The sequence below is a fragment of the Coregonus lavaretus genome, assembly GCF_964263955.1.
Source record: "Coregonus lavaretus genome assembly, chromosome: 37".
Classification (NCBI taxonomy): Eukaryota; Metazoa; Chordata; class Actinopteri; order Salmoniformes; family Salmonidae; genus Coregonus; species Coregonus lavaretus.
This window is the reverse complement of record NC_140024.1, coordinates 33793181-33813214: the sequence shown is the minus strand read 5'-3', so window position 1 is coordinate 33813214 and position 20034 is coordinate 33793181. Positions and strand designations below refer to the sequence as shown.

The 20034-nt window shown below is 46.1% G+C and overlaps 1 protein-coding gene across 2 annotated transcripts in view; it reads left to right on the top strand.

The window, feature by feature from the left end:
• LOC311111867 (tetratricopeptide repeat protein 17-like) overlaps nucleotides 1-19141 on the top strand; it is a 30265-nt gene extending 11124 nt beyond the window's left edge. For both annotated transcript variants that reach the window (XM_084154773.1, XM_084154772.1), the window contains exons 6-24: nucleotides 2269-2378; nucleotides 2625-2772; nucleotides 3753-3892; nucleotides 4606-4766; nucleotides 5063-5322; nucleotides 5452-5567; nucleotides 6101-6254; nucleotides 6574-6645; nucleotides 7066-7290; nucleotides 8006-8192; nucleotides 11135-11284; nucleotides 11518-11780; nucleotides 11949-12105; nucleotides 12403-12523; nucleotides 13187-13346; nucleotides 14457-14540; nucleotides 14677-14796; nucleotides 14936-15079; nucleotides 16577-19141. In XM_084154773.1, coding sequence (XP_084010899.1) covers nucleotides 2269-2378; nucleotides 2625-2772; nucleotides 3753-3892; nucleotides 4606-4766; nucleotides 5063-5322; nucleotides 5452-5567; nucleotides 6101-6254; nucleotides 6574-6645; nucleotides 7066-7290; nucleotides 8006-8192; nucleotides 11135-11284; nucleotides 11518-11780; nucleotides 11949-12105; nucleotides 12403-12523; nucleotides 13187-13346; nucleotides 14457-14540; nucleotides 14677-14796; nucleotides 14936-15079; nucleotides 16577-16708 — 2904 coding nt within the window. In that variant the 3' untranslated portion in view covers nucleotides 16709-19141. The remainder of the gene's footprint in view (nucleotides 1-2268; nucleotides 2379-2624; nucleotides 2773-3752; nucleotides 3893-4605; nucleotides 4767-5062; nucleotides 5323-5451; nucleotides 5568-6100; nucleotides 6255-6573; nucleotides 6646-7065; nucleotides 7291-8005; nucleotides 8193-11134; nucleotides 11285-11517; nucleotides 11781-11948; nucleotides 12106-12402; nucleotides 12524-13186; nucleotides 13347-14456; nucleotides 14541-14676; nucleotides 14797-14935; nucleotides 15080-16576) is intronic.
• Nucleotides 19142-20034: the final 893 nt, after the last annotated feature.

Below are 20034 nucleotides of genomic sequence, written 5' to 3'. Positions count from 1 at the left end.
TGGTCTGACTGTCATGTAGTTCCCTTCTAATGATAGTGTTCTGGTCTGACGGTCATATAGTTTCCTTCTAATGATAGTGTTCTGGTCTGACTGTCATATAGTTCCCTTCTAATGATAGTGTTCTGGTCTGACTGTCATATAGTTTCCTTCTAATGATAGTGTTCTGGTCTGACTGTCATATAGTTCCCTTCTAATGATAGTGTTCTGGTCTGACTGTCATATAGTTCCCTTCTAATGATAGTGTTCTGGTCTGACTGTCATATAGTTCCCTTCTAATGATAGTTTTCTGGTCTGACTGTCATATAGTTCCCTTCTAATGATAGTGTTCTGGTCTGACTGTCATATAGTTCCCTTCTAATGATAGTGTTCTGGTCTGACGGTCATATAGTTTCCTTCTAATGATAGTGTTCTGGTCTGACGGTCATATAGTTCCCTTCTAATGATAGTGTTCTGGTCTGACGGTCATATAGTTTCCTTCTAATGATAGTGTTCTGGTCTGACTGTCATATAGTTCCCTTCTAATGATAGTGTTCTGGTCTGACTGTCATATAGTTTCCTTCTAATGATAGTGTTCTGGTCTGACTGTCATATAGTTCCCTTCTAATGATAGTGTTCTGGTCTGACTGTCATATAGTTCCCTTCTAATGATAGTGTTCTGGTCTGACTGTCATATAGTTTCCTTCTAATGATAGTGTTCTGGTCTGACTGTCATATAGTTCCCTTCTAATGATAGTGTTCTGGTCTGACTGTCATATAGTTCCCTTCTAATGATAGTGTTCTGGTCTGACTGTCATATAGTTTCCTTCTAATGATAGTGTTCTGGTCTGACTGTCATATAGTTTCCTTCTAATGATAGTGTTCTGGTCTGACTGTCATATAGTTTCCTTCTAATGATAGTGTTCTGGTCTGACTGTCATATAGTTTCCTTCTAATGATAGTGTTCTGGTCTGACAGTCATATAGTTTCCTTCTAATGATAGTGTTCTGGTCTGACTGTCATATAGTTCCCTTCTAATGATAGTGTTCTGGTCTGACTGTCATATAGTTCCCTTCTAATGATAGTGTTCTGGTCTGACTGTCATATAGTTCCCTTCTAATGATAGTGTTCTGGTCTGACTGTCATATAGTTTCCTTCTAATGATAGTGTTCTGGTCTGACTGTCATATAGTTTCCTTCTAATGATAGTGTTCTGGTCTGACTGTCATATAGTTCCCTTCTAATGATAGTGTTCTGGTCTGACTGTCATATAGTTTCCTTCTAATGATAGTGTTCTGGTCTGACTGTCATATAGTTCCCTTCTAATGATAGTGTTCTGGTCTGACTGTCATATAGTTCCCTTCTAATGATAGTGTTCTGGTATGACTGTCATATAGTTCCCTTCTAATGATAGTGTTCTGGTCTGACTGTCATATAGTTCCCTTCTAATGATAGTGTTCTGGTCTGACTGTCATATAGTTCCCTTCTAATGATAGTGTTCTGGTCTGACTGTCATATAGTTCCCTTCTAATGATAGTGTTCTGGTCTGACTGTCATATAGTTCCCTTCTAATGATAGTGTTCTGGTCTGACGGTCATATAGTTTCCTTCTAATGATAGTGTTCTGGTCTGACTGTCATATAGTTTCCTTCTAATGATAGTGTTCTGGTCTGACTGTCATATAGTTTCCTTCTAATGATAGTGTTCTGGTCTGACGGTCATATAGTTTCCTTCTAATGATAGTGTTCTGGTCTGACTGTCATACAGTTCCCTTCTAATGATAGTGTTCTGGTCTGACTGTCATATAGTTCCCTTCTAATGATAGTGTTCTGGTCTGACGGTCATATAGTTCCCTTCTAATGATAGTGTTCTGGTCTGACTGTCATATAGTTCCCTTCTAATGATAGTGTTCTGGTCTGACTGTCATATAGTTCCCTTCTAATGATAGTGTTCTGGTCTGACTGTCATATAGTTCCCTTCTAATGATAGTGTTCTGGTCTGACTGTCATATAGTTCCCTTCTAATGATAGTGTTCTGGTCTGACGGTCATATAGTTCCCTTCTAATGATAGTGTTCTGGTCTGACTGTCATATAGTTCCCTTCTAATGATAGTGTTCTGGTCTGACTGTCATATAGTTCCCTTCTAATGATAGTGTTCTGGTCTGACTGTCATATAGTTCCCTTCTAATGATAGTGTTCTGGTCTGACTGTCATATAGTTCCCTTCTAATGATAGTGTTCTGGTCTGACGGTCATATAGTTCCCTTCTAATGATGTGTTTGTTGTGTTGTCCAGAACTCGTCGTCCTGGGTGCTGTATGACCTGGCGTCGTTCTACTGGCGGATAAAGAACGAGCCCAGGCAGGCGGTGGACTGTGTGGTCCGTGCCCTGCACTTCTCACCCAGGTACAACCAAAGCAAAACGCAGCTTCAGTTTGTCATGTTCATTAGGGCACACCATGTAAAAAAGTTTGCAATGGAAAACTAAGTGAGCCTTTCTTATTGGACAAGTCTAGGTATTCCCTAATGTTTCAGTATGTTGTCTGCCCTTTGGTGCTCAATGAACACGTCCCAGCTACGGTTATTCAGCATTCAAACAGTGGACCATATAAGAGTTTTGAGTCCCATGCTCGTTGTCTGTTGTGTATCCAGGCTGCACAAGGACTTGGCACTGGTGAACATGGCCAACATCCTGCACCGGGCCCACTTCTCTGCTGACGCTGCCATCCTGGCTCACGCTGCCCTGGACCTGACCTCTGACCTTCTCACCAGCCACTACACCCTGGGCAACATCTACGCAGTGAGTTACAGCACCACTAGTAGATTAATATATTGGGGGGGGGAAAGATGCACTGAATACAACCCAGGGGATAATGCGTTAAAGCGATTCCGCTTGTTTCCAAGGTGGTTCCCGATGGAATACACATGAGACAAAATAAAAGAAAGCTAGCTGTACGACGTCATCATCTGGTTTTATCAACAATTGCAGCTCTATGATTCCCATTGCAGAGACGTTCTACATCATGTATAGTGAAATAGTACAAACTTGTATCAAGAGAACAGCAGGGTTCCAAGCACTGACCCTTGAGGAACACCAAAGTCAGTTTTTAGGGATGTCTAATGACAACAAAGAAAGCAGACATTAGGTGAATTTAAACAAAATGTAGCCTTTAAATAGAACATGTGGTTCTGTAACATTTGTTGGCACTACGTTTTAACATTTCTGGAGGGACGCTGACATAGGGTTGTGTTGGTTTATGTTCACCTACTGTCTGCTTTTAATATTTTCACTGAACCTACACTTACAGTGGGATGTTACACTTACAGTGGGATGTTACACTTACAGTGGGATGTTACACTTACAGTAGTATTTTTTATTGGAGTATAGCAATAATCTCTCCAACAGTTATGCAGTGGATATGGATGTTGGATGTTACTGCAATGCTTGTTGGCAAGGCATTCTCCAGGTGCTCAGGAAGTGTATTCCTGTTGGTATATTGTTAATGTTACCGGCCCTGACCTTCAGTATCTTTCTCTCCAGTTATTCTAGAAGAGTGAATCATCGCTGATATATTATTTCTCTCTCTCTCTCTCTCTCTCTCTCTCTCTCTCTCTCTCTCTCTCTCTCTCTCTCTCTCTCTCTCTCTCTCTCTCTCTCTCTCTCTCTCTCTCTCTCTCTCTCTCTCTCTCTCTCTCTCTCTCTCTCTCTGTGTCTGTCTGTCATCCCCCCTCCCTGTCTCTCCACCTCCTCCCCTCTCTCCTCTTCATCTGTGTGTGTAGATGCTGGGGGAGTACAACCACTCAGTGCTGTGCTATGAGCAGGCCCTCCAGGCCCAGCAGGGCTTTGAGCAGGCCCTGAGGAGGAAGCACGCCGTCCTCTGTCAGCAGAAACTGGAGCAGCGCCTGGAGGCCCAACACAGGTAAAGGCACAGCGCCTCACTGCTCAGGGCGTAGTTAGGTTAATAGTGGCAGGAGAGTGGCTTTATTACAAAAGGAAGGGGGGGGAGTAGCTGGAACCAGGGTTGTGTTCAGTAGGAGAAAAACGTGAGGAACCATTTTGAAGGGGATTTAATGGGAAGGGAAGCATTGTTGTGGCACAGACTTCCTCTTTATATGGCACAGGTTACAATGCAGAATATACACTGAGTGGACAAAACATTATTATGCTTTTTCCATTACAGACTGACCAGGTGAATCCAGGTGAAATCTATGACCCCTTATTTATGTCACTTGTTAAATCCACTTCAATCAGTGTAGATGAAGGGGAGGAGACCGGTTAAAGAAGGATTCTTAAGCCTTGAGACAATTACAACATGGATTGTGTATGTGTGCCATTCAGAGGGTGAATGGGCAAGACAAAATATATAAATGCCTTTGAACGGGGTATGGTAGTAGGTGCCAGGCGCACCGGTTTGAGTGTGTCAAGAACTGCAATGCTGCTGGGTTTTTCACACTCAACAGTTTCCCATGTGTATCAATATGGGTCCACCACCCAAAGGACATCCAGCCAACTTGACACAACTGTGGGAAGCGTTGGAGTCAACATGGGCCAGCGTCCCTGTGGAAGGCTTCCGACACTTAGTAGGCCTAGGGCTAGCTATTTGTGATCTGCCACACCCCGTCCACCCCCCAGGTCTCTGCAGCGCACGCTGAACGAGCTGAAGGAATACCAGAAACAGCATGACAACTACCTCCATCAGCAGGAGGCCCTGGACAAATACAAGCTGCTTCAGGAAGAGCAGATCCTCCGCAACATCATCCATGAGACCCAGATGGCCAAGGAGGCACAGCTGGGTGAGATGCTACACACACACACACACACACACACGCACACAATACACACACACACACTCGCATGCAATACATATACACACACACACACTCGCATGCAATACATACACACACACTCCATACACACACGTAGTACACACAAGCGCAATACACACACACACTCACAGATACACACACAGATACACACACACACAGACGCATACATACACACACACAATTACACAGTTTTATATAAATTCATATGTCCATTTAGAGATGTAAACAGAAAATAGTGCAACAATAATTAGGTGTGTGTTTAGGCAACCACCAGATGTGTCATCTGGGCCAGCAACAGAGCAGCCTCTTCTGCCCCTTCGACCTGCCGGTGCGTTATCACCGTGGAGACCTGTTTGAGCACGTCCACCACATCCAGTTTGGAGAGGAGGTGTCTGTGGCGGGCAGCGTGGCTCTGGTGTCGGAGCCAAGCATCAACCAGACCACCAGCCCCGACCTCCACCCCTCTGTGTCCGGAGACCCCGAGCCTGCAGCCCTCTGGGGCCACCAGGCCTCCCCCACCGAAGTGAGTCTGGGGACTGTGTGTGTGTTCTGACAGCCAGACAGTGTGTGTGTGTGGATAGTGGGCTGTATGCTGTGTTGGCAGGACAATCTAAAGGTTATGTGGACCTGACTGCGTGTGTTTTGTCTGTAGGACATTCAGAGGCTGCTGTGGCCTCGGAGGGCTGACTGTGCTCATGAGTTTCCTGGCATCCCCCCCGCCCACCTACTACCCACCTTCTACCTCCCACCTGACACGCAGGGCCTCAGGTTAGTGTGTTAGACACAGGGCCTCAGGTTAGTGTGTTAGACACGGGGCCTCAGGTTAGTGTGTTAGACACGGGGCCTCAGGTTAGTGTGTTAGACACGGGGCCTCAGGTTAGTGTGTTAGACACGGGGCCTCAGGTTAGTGTGTTAGACACGGGGCCTCAGGTTAGCGTGTTAGACACGGGGCCTCAGGTTAGCGTGTTAGACACGGGGCCTCAGGTTAGCGTGTTAGACACGGGGCATCAGGTTAGCGTGTTAGACACGGGGCCTCAGGTTAGCGTGTTAGACACGGGGCCTCAGGTTAGCGTGTTAGACACGGGGCCTCAGGTTATTGTGTGTGTGCCATGTTGTTTGTGTATGCTACCTTTCTGGGCCTGTTTCTAACATGGTGTGTGTTATATCTTGAAGCCGTGTGTTTGTGTGTGTGTTCTGGTGGAGTGTGTTGACTCGTAGAGCCTCTTCCTCAGCACGGTTTGGTTAACATGTGATGTATGATATGACTCATGCATTTGCTGACCTCACTGGTGTGTGTTCAGCCTTCAGAATGTGCTGTATGGTACCGGACCCCCTCCCTCCTCCCTGGCCACCCCAGACTGCGGCCCTCTGCCCCAGCCCCCTCCAGCTGACCTGCCTGCCTCTGTGGGCTGGCCCATGGAGGACAAGGAGTTGCCAGACCCCCATGCCACCCAGGTTAGTGTGTGTGTGTGTGTGTGTGTGTGTGTGTGTGTGTGTGTGTATGTGTATGTGTGTGTGTGTGTGTGTTGGATGGGGGTCTGTAACAGCATCATCTTTTTGAGACTGGGCTTTGGTTTCAATACAATACCATCTTTATTGAACTATTATACAGAGACAACAGAAATGTGTTTTCTGTCACAGTACCCAGCTCCACCACTGGGAGCACCACTGAGTCTGCCACAGAGCAGCCCCACTGGCGCAGGTTAGGATGCAGGGTTGAAGTGTGTAACTGTGCTGATCTTGGTCTTGTGTGTGTGTGTGTGTGTGTGTGCAGGTGCTGCTGTCTCGCAGCAGAGGCTGGAGTTTGGAGCAGGCTGGTACCAGCATAGCCCAAGCCATGAAGAAGGTGCCGTAGAACAGAAAAACATCCTTTCATATCAGAAATATACTTCACTACTGTCCTGTCCTGAGAAATGCTATGGCTTTGGACTGTTCTCTTTTTTTATTGTCACATGCACCGGATAGGTGCAGTGAAACGTGTTGTTCTACAGGGTCAGCCATAGTAGTACGGAGCCCCTGGAGAAAATTAGGGTTCAGTGCCTTGCTCAAGGGCACATCGACCATTTTTTTCTTTTTTTACCTTGTCGGCTCAGGTATTCAAACCAGCAACCTTTCCTTTACTGGCCCAACGCTCTAACCTCTAATGAACAAGAGCATGCAGATGCTCTGATCCAGTCGAAAGTGAATGTTAAAATACTGTGAATTAAACTTGTAGGGTTTGAACAGTTCTAAGTAATAGAAAATGATACATCCTCCTCTCCTCCAGGCTAGCGCCCCTGGCTGGTTGCTCCAGAACGAGGCGGCTTTGTTCTGGCGGGCGAAGGGTAACGGTACCAGCTCACTGCAATGTCTGCGCCACTCCCTGGCCTCGGCTCCGCCCCCTCAGCGCCACCTGCCCCTCGTCAATGCTGCCAACCTGCTTCTGCACCACGGCCTCAGCGCCCACGCACACACGCTGCTGGAGGACGCCTTGGCACTCAACGCCTCCGAAGTACACACATTTTAAATACTTTATTTGAATCCACAAATCACATTTACATTCAAGAAGGATTGAAACATCTCAAAGGTATTTTGTATGCATGGACACTTAAGGATACAGAACGCACCTTGTTCTCCAAACAGACAGGCGGCCCATAACAGCAGACACAGAGCAACACCTTGCCCTCTGCTTTGCTCTAGTCTTAGGCAGGCCTGCAGGCTGCGTCCCTTAAGGCTGTGTACGTGACTGAGACAAATATCAGTGCTACTAACAGCTTGCAGCTATATCTGCGGCTGTTAAAGCGTGATACGACGGGCTGGTATTTAAGACGCTTGTCAGCAATGGTCTGCTCAATGTAACAGTCAAATGACACACGCTGCTGGAGGATACCCTGGTACTCAGCACCTTTGAGGTACACACACACACACACACACACACTTCTGTTCTTACATGACATATTTTTAAATGACAGTTGGAGGCCATTTGTTCTATAAAGTTTGATTCAGCACCTTTAGAAGTTGTCCACAGTATGGGCATAATGGTATGTTACATAAGGATTTATCCACAGTATGGGCATAATGGTATGTTACATAAGGATTTATCCACAGTATGGGCATAATGGTATGTTACATAAGGATTTATCCACAGTATAGGCATAATGGTATGTTACATAAGGATGTCCATTCTAATGACTCTCTGTCCCTGCCCTCCTCTGGTCCCCTGGCAGCCCCACACTCTACTGAGCCTGGTGAGTGTGAATCTGGCCCAGGGCAACGTGACGGGCGCCCTGGACCTGTTCCGCCACACCCTGGCCCTCTCTGCCAGTTGTGCCCAGTGCCGTGCCAGCCTGCCCCTTCTGCGCTGCCTACAGTTCTACCCCTTCCTGTACAACCTGCAGCGCTCGCCATGTCCGCGTGAGTGCCACGGTTCACCTCTCATGCCATGCCATACTTTACTGTCCATTGTTGTGGAAATGAATTTGGGAGGCCTGCAATAAATGGTACCTGGCTTATTTACAGTCAGTACCAACCTTCCCCTTTGACCTCTGTCTGTCTTGTGTAAGGGGTTACAGTGTTGTAAATTCAAACTTTGACTTCTGTCTGACTATCTTATCTTGTCTAAAGGGTTTAATATTAATCCACTTTAATATTGCAGATAGATTCCAGGTTCTATCAGTTTAATTGTTTGCATCATTTCTAATTATTTTTTTATTTAATTCTGTACTTCTTCCTCCTTCTCTACCATCCCTCTCCTGATTGGAGGAAACTAACGGACAACAATACCCTGACTGCTACTTACAGCTGTTTCCAGTCTGTAGTTAAATAATTAGACATACAGCTCTGGAAAGAATTACAAGCAAATGTTTCTTAAATCAGCATCTCTACATGTATGACAGCCATTCCATTCCAGTGTCTGTTGAATTCCAACACAGGCACACCTCATTCTACTGAATTAGGTACTGATTAGGTGATCACCTGAACCAAATCTTATCATCACTATCCTCTTGCAATTAGACCAGCTGGATGGCAAAAACAGTGCTAATAGTACCTCAAAAGTAATATTAATAAAAAAAATAACTATTGACCATGCCAAAAGAGTTGAAAAGGAAAGTTTTGAGTGAGGAAAATAAGGGTTTAATTCGGGCTTTACTGGCAGAGGGATACAGTGAGCGTCAGGTTGCTTCCATCCTTAAAATGTCAATGACGGCGGTTCATAAGAACAAGGTCAAGCAGCAGACATTGGGGACAACAAAGCTACAGACCAGCAGAGGGCGAAAACGACTCTACTGACCGGGATGACCGCCAACTCATTCGAATGTCACTCAACAACCGTAGGAGGACATCAAGTGACCTACAAAAATAATGGTAAACGGCAGCTGGGGTGAAGTGCATGGTGAGGGCGGTTCGAAACAGGCTCCTAGGGGCAGGGTTGAAGTCGTGCAAAGCTAGAAAAAAGCTCTTCATCAATGAGAAGCAAAGAAGAGCCAGGCTGAGGTTTGTAAAAGACCATAAGGATTGGACCGTAGAGGACTGGAGTAAGGTCATCTTCTCTGATGAGTCCAATTTTCAGCTTTGTCCAACACCTGGTCATCTAATGGTTAGACGGAGACCTGGAGAGGCCTACAAGCCACAGTGTCTCGCACCCACTGTGAAATTTGGTGGAGGATCGGTGATGATCTGGGGGTGCTTCAGCAAGGCTGGAATCGGACAGATTTGTCTTTGTGAAGGACGCATGAATCAAGCCACGTACAAGGTTGTCCTGGAAGAAAATGTGCTTCCTTTTGCTCTGACATTGTTCCCCAACTCTGAGGATTGGTTTTTCCAGCAGGACAATGCGCCATGCCACACAGCCAGGTCAATCAAGGTGTGGATGGAGGACCACCAGATCAAGACCCTGTCATGGCCAGCCCAATCTCCAGACCTGAACCCCATTGAAAACTTCTGGAATGTGATCAAGAGGAAGATGGATGGTCACAAGCCATCAAACAAAGCCGAGCTGCTTGAATTTTTGCGCCAGGAGTGGCATAAAGTCACCCAACATCAATGTGAAAGACTGGTGGAGAGCATGCCAAGACGCATGAAAGCTGTGATTGAAAATCTGGGTTATTCCACCAAATATTGATTTCTGAACTCTTCCTAAGTTAAAACATTAGTATTGTGTTGTTTAAAAATGAACATGAACTTATTTTCTTTGCATTATTCGAGGTCTGACAACACTGCATCTTTTTTGTTATTTTGACCAGTTGTCATTTTCTGCAAATAAATGCTCTAAATGACAATATTTTTATTTGGAATTTGGGAGAAATGTTGTCAGTAGTTTATAGAATAAAACAAAAACGTTATTTTTACCCAAACACATACCTATAACTAGTAAAAGCAGAGAAACGGATCATTTTGCAGTGGTCTCTTCATTTCTTCCAGAGCTGTATATTACTACTTCCCTCTTTGTTCAAGTGCTGTATTTACCCCACAGCAGCCAATCACCATTCATTATGATTTACCCCACAGCAGCCAATCACCATTCATTATGATTTACCCCACAGCAGCCAATCACCATTCATTATGATTTACCCCACAGCAGCCAATCACCATTCATTATGATTTACCCCACAGCAGCCAATCACCATTCATTATGATTTACCCCACAGCAGCCAATCACCATTCATTATGATTTACCCCACAGCAGCCAATCACCATTCATTATGATTTACCCCACAGCAGCCAATCACCATTCATTATGATTTACCCCACAGCAGCCAATCACCATTCATTATGATTTACCCCACAGCAGCCAATCACCATTCATTATGATTTACCCCACAGCAGCCAATCACCATTCATTATGATTTACCCCACAGCAGCCAATCACCATTCATTATGATTTACCCCACAGCAGCCAATCACCATTCATTCTGATCTGAACTCCAACCCTCCCATGTTCTCTCTCTCTCTCCTGCTGATGTTTCTCTCTAGCATGGCGAGGGAAGGGGAAAGCGTTTTGAAGTGGAGAAATCTGCCACTCAATAATTGAAGCTGTTAAAAATAGTTCAGCTGCTGCTGCATTTAGAAAGCTCTATATTTGACAGTCAGAGGCCAACCCTCTCACCGTATTTATAACCTACACACACACTTCCTATGTGGAGGTGAAAGGCTGCAGGGTGACTAGAAAGGTAGAAAGACTCATTTCCACTATGACAAAAGGGACAATAAAGTCCCAATTCCATGATCTGTATTTGTTGCTTGAATGTCATGCACATTGTTGGAAGGCCAGTTTAGTGGAGACTGAAGTGTCTGTGTGCTGATCGGTTTAGTGTGTGTGTGTGTGTGTGTGTGTGTGTGTGTGTGTGTGTGAACAGAGGGTGCTGTGTGTGTCGGAGAGGAGGATGTGACTCTACAGCTAGATGAATGGGAGGCTGGCAGGGGACAGAAACAGCAGAAGGACCCCACCACCACGGCTGCCCAGGCTCTGCCCGTCTCCACTGTGGAGGAAGCTCTCCTGTTTCAGAGTAAGGCCCTTATGATTGGGACTGACTATATGAAATCAAATGAACAAAACTGTTCATGGGATACTGCACACTCAGATGCTCCCAACGCCTGGGTCCTGTTCAGCAGGACACTGTAGCGAAATGTTTTGAAACCCGAAAACTTAAAAATCTCCAGTTAAACCCTCCCTGTTTCTGTCCGTTTTTCTTCCGTTTGGTACCTAATGAACAGGACCCTGCCTTTCTGTTTGTAACAGAGGTGGTGCTGGACAGTAACGGCTCTGGAGAGGCAGCCCAGCAGCAGCCAGGAGGAGGAGGAGGAGGAGGAGAGAGGGATGAGGAGGAATGGCAGCTGAAGGAGGAGCTGATGGGGGCCTTCGAGGGGGCTCTGGACGTGGGGGGCAAGCGTGGCGACCTGAGGGGCATCCGCGTGCTGAAGAACGACCGGGTGATGGGGGCGGGCCGGAGCGGAGGAGGGCCCTGCTTCGGGAACTGTGAGGATGACGAGGGGGCTGAGTGGGTACGTGTCCTGTCCTGAGTAACTCCCATGATGTAGTATAGAGACAGACAAGGGGCTGAGTGGGTACATGTCCTGAGTAACTCCCATGATGTAGAAAAAGTTCTGTCCAAACAGTAGCCAGGCCCCAGCCCAACTTCCCCCCCTCTCTGTGTTTCTGGTCCTCCACAGATCACGTTCCAGGTGAAGCGTGTGAGGAAGCCCAAGGCAGACATCCCCGACGGCTGGGGCAGTGCTGAGGACACCCTGCAGGGGGAGACACTGCTCCCTGGAGGCCACTCTGTCCTGGAGATCAGCGGCCCCACCATCCCCTCCCCCGGGCCCTCGGGTAATAGACACCCTGCATGCTCACAGACAAACTCATAGGGAGAGTCTCAATTGTATTTACATGACTCCTCGTGTCCTCTCGCCGCCTCCTCAAAACCCATTGGAGAAGGCCAGTTGGGAGGGACCTCTGACTTTCTCATCCAATGGGTTCTGAGAAGGATGCCAGGAGTCAAGGAAATACAATGGAGATTCTCCCATACAGACAGTTCTCTGAGGCATGTAGAAGTAATCATCACTGAACCAGACTAAGAAAGTGTTTGTGTCTCCAGGGTACTGATTTGTGTGTGTGTGTGTGCAGGGCGATGGAGGGACTACACCAGTCTGGGCTGGCCGGGGCCAGAGGAGTGCCAGAGAACTCGCAGGGTAGACCTCACCACCGTGGCCAGTACCTGGCTGGCAGTGTCTGCCAAGAACATCGAGTCAGTACCAACCTTCCCCTTTGACCTCTGTTTGTCTTGTGTAAGGGGTTAGGAGAGTGTTGTACATTTAAACGTTGACCTCTGTCTGGCTATCTCATAGATAAACATATATAATTTGGTGTGTGTGTCCCAACCCTCCCCTGGGGAAACCACCGCACAGTCCATATTTTTATTCTAACCCTGCACTGACACAGCTGATTCAACTAATTAATCAAGAACAAAATGTTGACTGCAACTGGATTCAGTTGGGAATCACTTTATTAGGACTTAAAGGGATAGTTGGAGATTAAAGGGATAGTTGGATTTTAGCAATTAAGTCCTTTTTTATATTTACCCAGTTAAGATGAACTCATGGATACCATTAGTATGTCTCTGTGTTCCGTATGAAGGAAGGTCGTTTCTGGAGCCATTGCTAACTAGCTAGCGCAATGACTGGAAGTCTACAGGAACAGCTAGCATGAAACTACCTTCAACTTCCTTCAAACTGCGCACATAGACATAAAAACGGTAACCATGAGTTCATCTGACTCTGGGGAAGTATAAATGTTGAACTATCCTCTTAACACCCAAAGCCATACTTGAATTTAAAACATGTATGATGTTCTATTCCCCCCTCCCTCCCTCTCTTCTCTCATCTCCTCCCCCCTCCTCCCCCCTCCACAGCATCACTGAACACATAGACTTTGCCACTCCACTCCAGGAGCCTGCGGTGGAGCCGTTGTGTAATGCCAACCTGGCTACCAGCATGCATACCCTGGATCACCTGTCTGGCGTGGCCAACCGCGCCGCCATCCACTACACTGGAGAGAGTCAACTCCGAGAGGTAGGGGACAGAGAGAGTCAACTCCGAGAGGTAGGGGACTGAGAGAGTCAACTCCGAGAGGTAGGGGACTGAGAGAGTCAACTCCGAGAGGTAGGGGACTGAGAGAGTCAACTCAGAGAGTTAGGAGATGGAGAGAGTCAACTCCGAGAGGTAGGGGACAGAGAGAGTCAACTCCGAGAGGTAGGGGACAGAGAGAGTCAACTCCGAGAGGTAGGGGACTGAGAGAGTCAACTCAGAGAGTTAGGAGATGGAGAGAGTCAACTCAGAGAGTTAGGAGACGGAGAGAGTCAACTCAGAGAGTTAGGAGATGGAGAGAGAGTAAACAGAGAGAGGTAGGAGACGGAGAGAGTCAACTCCGAGAGGTAGGGGACAGAGAGAGTCAACTCAGAGGGGTAGGGGACAGAGAGAGTCAACTCCGAGAGGTAGGGGACAGAGAGAGTCAACTCAGAGGGGTAGGGGACAGAGAGAGAGTCAACAGAGAGAGTCAACTCAGAGGGGTAGGGAACAGAGAGAGTCAACTCAGAGAGGTAGGGGACAGAGAGAGTCAACTCAGAGGGATAGGGGACAGAGAGAGTCAACTCAGAGGGGTAGGGGACAGAGAGAGTCAACTCAGAGGGGTAGGGGACAGAGAGAGTCAACTCAGAGGGGTAGGAGACAGAGAGAGAGTCAACAGAGAGAGTCAACTCAGAGGGGTAGGGGACAGAGAGAGTCAACTCAGAGGGGTAGGGGACAGAGAGAGTCAACTCAGAGGGGTAGGGGACAGAGAGAGAGTCAACAGAGAGAGTCAACTCAGAGGGGTAGGGGGGAGAGAGAGTCAACTCAGAGGGGTAGGGGACAGAGAGAGTCAACTCAGAGGGGTAGGGGACAGAGAGTCAACTCAGAGGGGTAGGGGACAGAGAGAGTCAACTCCGAGAGGTAGGGGACAGAGAGAGTCAACTCAGAGGGGTAGGGGACAGAGAGAGTCAACTCAGAGGGGTAGGGGACAGAGAGAGTCAACAGAGAGAGTCAACTCAGAGGGGTAGGGAACAGAGAGTATCACACATCTAACCCGTCTGCATAATTTTACTGTTCTGCCGTGAGCCTCAAACCGGCTTTCTGTTTGTCATTCAGGTGCTACAGAATCTGGGCAAAGATAAGTTCTCCCCTCAGTCCTTTGAGCAGGTGGGCACGCGCATTGCCAAGGTCTTGGAGAAGGTACGTATTGGTAGAGGTGGTACCTGCCTGTCAGGGTATTCTACAACCCTGTATCACTCAAATCACAGCATCTCACGGCAGTAGAAAGTTCAATAAAGTAATGCAGACAAATGAAAGTCTCTCCTCTCCTGAGCAGAACCAGACCTCCTGGGTGTTGTCTAGCATGTCTGCTCTCTACTGGAGGGTGAAGGGCCAGGGCAAGAGGGCCATCGACTGCCTGCGTCAAGCCCTACACTACGCCCCGCACCACATGAAGGTAAAACGGACTGAGACCTGCCCAATAATAACACAAACGTTTGTTTTCCCGTTGCAAAACGTTTTCCTACAGCGTGCACTGCTGAACATGACCCTGTGCTATAGTCTGCGTGATAATTCAGCATCTCTCTCCCTCTCAGGACGTACCTCTGATCAGCCTGGCCAACATCTTCCAGAACGCACGGCTGTGGGACGACGCACTGACCGTGGCCCGCATGGCCGTGGAGATCGCCCCGCACTTCGTTGTCAACCATTTCACCCTCGCCAACGTCTACATCGCCATGGTGAGCCCGCCACCATGGGAACGGACCAACATTGTTGTCATGTCCTGGCCATGAGTAGTCTGGTTTAGATCAGTAGTCTGGTTTAGATCAGTAGTCTGGATTAGATCTGTAGTCTGGTTTAGATCTGTAGTCTGGATTAGATCTGTAGTCTGGATTAGATCTGTAGTCTGGTTTAGATCTGTAGTCTGGATTAGATCTGTAGTCTGGTTTAGATCTGTAGTCTGGATTAGATCTGTAGTCTGGATTAGATCTGTAGTCTGGTTTAGATCTGTAGTCTGGATTAGATCTGTAGTCTGGTTTAGATCTGTAGTCTGGATTAGATCTGTAGTCTGGATTAGATCTGTAGTCTGGTTTAGATCTGTAGTCTGGTTTAGATCTGTAGTCTGGATTAGATCTGTAGTCTGGATTAGTTCTGTAGTCTGGATTAGATCTGTAGTCTGGTTTAGATCTGTAGTCTGGATTAGATCTGTAGTCTGGATTAGATCTGTAGTCTGGATTAGATCTGTAGTCTGGTTTAGATCTGTAGTCTGGATTAGATCTGTAGTCTGGATTAGATCTGTAGTCTGGTTTAGATCTTTAGTCTGGATTAGATCTGTAGTCTGGATTAGATCTGTAGTCTGGTTTAGATCTGTAGTCTGGTTTAGTTCTGTAGTCTGGATTAGATCTGTAGTCTGGTTTAGATCTGTAGTCTGGTTTAGTTCTGTAGTCTGGTTTAGTTCTGTAGTCTGGATTAGATCTGTAGTCTGGATTAGATCTGTAGTCTGGTTTAGATCTGTAGTCTGGTTTAGTTCTGTAGTCTGGTTTAGTTCTGTAGTCTGGTTTAGATCTGTAGTCTGGATTAGATCTGTAGTCTGGTTTAGATCTGTAGTCTGGATTAGATCTGTAGTCTGGATTAGATCTGTAGTCTGGTTTAGATCTGTAGTCTGGATTAGATCTGTAGTCTGGATTAGATCTGTAGTCTGGTTTAGATCTGTAGTCTGGATTAGATCTGTAGTCTGGATTAGATCTGTAGTCTGGTTTAGATCTGTAGTCTGGTTTAGATCTGTAGTCTGGTTTAGATCTGTAGTCTGGATTAGATCTGTAGTCTGGATTAGATCTTTGTAGTCTGGTTTAGATCTGTAGTCTGGTTTAGATCTGTAGTCTGGTTTAGATCTGTAGTCTGGATTAGATCTGTAGTCTGGTTTAGATCTGTAGTCTGGATTAGATCTGTAGTCTGGATTAGATCTGTAGTCTGGTTTAGATCTGTAGTCTAGTTTAAATGCTTCATTCCCTTCAAGTGTCAGTGGTTGTAAAGCGGGTCATTTATGTTGGTGTTGTGTGTGTGTGTGTGTGTGTGTGTTGTGTGGAATCTTCTGCTGGTTGCGTGTCAGGTGGGTGTGTTGAAGAATGCTAATGCTGTGCTAATGGGTATGAATTGTGGTGAGTTGTGTAAATACTGAACAGTTGTATTTATTGTTCTTTGTTCACTGATGTGTGTGTGTGTGTCCCCTTATACAGGAGGAGTTTGAGAAGGCCATGCGCTGGTATGAGTCCACTCTGAGGCTGCAGCCAGAGTTTGCCCCTGCCAAAGACCGCCTGAGAACCATCCAGTGTTACCTGCTAACCAAGAAGGACCGCCACCTGCCCTAAGACGACTCCACATGAGAAGCCCTCGGAACACACACACACCACACACACATACAAAAACAGAACTTACAGTAGTCACGCACAAGAAAGCGTTTGTTGAATGTTTTGTTTAAAGTCAATGCCATATCATTTATGTCCTAAGGAGTTGAGGGATTCTGTTAGCTGTGACCTCAGACTCTGGTCGCAGAGTGTAAAACCAACCTCTCTCATTCCCTAAACATTCACTAAATGACCCATGTTACCTTTTGAAGAAGCCCTCCACCTGAACAGTTCTCAATTCTATTACATGAGGGAGCTTTGGGATATATCCCATCACTCAGCTTCCCTGGCCCGTAGACTACAATATATAGAGCCCAGCATAGGGGATATATCCCATCACTCAGCTTCCCTGGCCCGTAGACTACAATATATAGAGCCCAGCATAGGGGATATATCCCATCACTCAGCTTCCCTGGCCCATAGACTACAATATATAGAGCCCAACATAGGGGATATATCCCATCACTCAGCTTCCCTGGCCCGTAGACTACAATATATAGAGCCCAGCATAGGGGATATATCCCATCACTCAGCTTCCCTGGCCCGTAGACTACAATATATAGAGCCCAGCATAGGGGATATATCCCATCACTCAGCTTCCCTGGCCCGTAGACTACAATATATAGAGCCCAGCATAGGGGATATATCCCATCACTCAGCTTCCCTGGCCCGTAGACTACAATATATAGAGCCCAGCATAGGGGATATATCCCATCACGCAGCTTCCCTGGCCCATAGACTACAATATATAGAGCCCAGCATAGGGGATATATCCCATCACTCAGCTTCCCTGGCCCGTAGACTACAATATATAGAGCCCAGCATAGGGGATATATCCCATCACTCAGCTTCCCTGGCCCGTAGACTACAATATATAGAGCCCAGCATAGGGGATATATCACATCACTCAGCTTCCCTGGCCCGTAGACTACAATATATAGAGCCCAGCATAGGGGATATATCCCATCACTCAGCTTCCCTGGCCCGTAGACTACAATATATAGAGCCCAGCATAGGGGATATATCCCATCACTCAGCTTCCCTGGCCCATAGACTACAATATATAGAGCCCAGCATAGGGGATATATCCCATCACTCAGCTTCCCTGGCCCGTAGACTACAATATATAGAGCCCAGCATAGGGGATATATCCCATCACTCAGCTTCCCTGGCCCATAGACTACAATATATAGAGCCCAGCATAGGGGATATATCCCATCACTCAGCTTCCCTGGCCCATAGACTACAATATATAGAGCCCAGCATAGGGGATATATCCCATCACTCAGCTTCCCTGGCCCATAGACTACAATATATAGAGCCCAACATAGGGGATATATCCCATCACTCAGCTTCCCTGGCCCGTAGACTACAATATATAGAGCCCAACATAGGGGATATATCCCATCACGCAGCTTCCCTGGCCCATAGACTACAATATATAGAGCCCAACATAGGCTACTGTTCTTTGTTCTCTCTCCAGTGGAGTTTGACTAGGGAGGACAGACTTGGCATTGTTTTATTTCATGAATTCATAAACATCCTTCCCTCTGTCCTTCATTCCTGAAGGTGTTCACTGAACTGCATTGAAACGATACGGTGTAACTGGAAACCTTGTGCCCAATTCAGTCAGATAGGTGAAATCTCCATGAGGGGGAGTATTGGAGGAAGGAAAGATGATTTTATTTGATGTGTTGGAACTGGGCCCCTACGTTTTCTTATTTTCTTCAAGGGCTGAGGGTCCTTTCATTTATATGAGGTGGTGAAACACAACAAAGGGAATAATTTATTTTGTTAGGAAGCAATCGAGAAGGACAATGCAGTAGTTGATTTACAAGACAGATATGATCCCATAGATGGTGCCGTTTTTTTATTTGTGGTTTTAATTGGGTGAACAGTTGTCATCACACAGTAATTTCTTACGATTTAAGAAATAGTTTGGTAAAGAGACATAAATTGCTGCTGGTTTGTAACTTGCTAACTAAACGCAAGTGTACCGTGTTGTGGAATGGCCCATCTCAAAACGTTTTACAATTATGGCTGCTTAAAAAGATTAATATAGATTGTCTTGTTTCGCACATGTCTTTTATCATTCCTATTTCTGTGGGGACCTACAATGAATAAATTAAAATGTATTTTTCTGAAAGGAAAGTTAATGCATAGCAACAAAAAACAAACTTTAATGTGCTGTTTACATTTGCTCTTTTATGGAAAATTATTTGTCAGAGATTTTAAAAACGCTTGGCTTTTGACCATCTTTCAAACTCTAAATGGTTGTGTACAGTATTAAGGCAGTGTGATGTATAAGTTGATCGGCTCATCATTTGAATGTATCCATTGTCTTCGTACAAACTTCAGACCTCTTTTGGGAAATAAAAAGCAAAGATGTTTTGATGCCTTGAGACTTAAGTTAAATGGAGGTGGGTTTTGGATTGAGTTTTCTGGGATCTTTGCTTCAGAGTGCATTTAAACTGAAACCTATGCCTGAGGCAGTGGTGTGGTGGGGAGAAATAATTCCGTAAATGGTTGACGGAGCCGTCTTTGCAACTCCTCTCATGGACAGTACAGCACAACCCTAGGTGCACCCCAAACCACTACTCCCATTGAAAACGATTGGGTTGCTGTGTTTTTTAACGCATATTTTCGTCTGGTTTGAACTCACCCCAACTCCATTGAACATGTTATACTTGATAACTGTTGATGCACTGAGACAAAGTATTGCATAGCTCAGTTAGACTTGCGTAACACTACACCTGTTTTTGTCATATTCCTATAATTGCCTTTTTTTTTTAAATGCTGCACTTGTGGCTCTATGATCATATTCCAAATGAATGGCGTATTTCACCCTGCTTTTGGCCTGAGGAAATTGATAGGGGTTCTTTAGTACTATAGTAGGTGCAGATTGGTGCTGTCCAGGTGTTTCCCCCAACCAGGACATGTTGCTAAAAACCAAATGCGCCAGTGACAGTGAGTGTGTTCACAGAACTAACACGATTACTTACAGGACAGTCTCCACAGTTACCTTCCTGATACAATGGATCTTATTTATATTTACATTTTAGTCATTTAGCAGACACTCTTATCCAGAGCCACTTACAGTTAGTGAGTACATACATTTTCATTCTTATGGACCAGAAATGACAGGATTGGTAGCCTCAAGCATCACCCAAATGGGAAAGCAGAAGGCACTGCCATATCAAGGGTAGAAGGTGGTGTAACTATATCAGGTTGGGAACTAACACACTGAGGTGTTGTTAACCCACTCATATACTGTTCAGTCATCATCAACG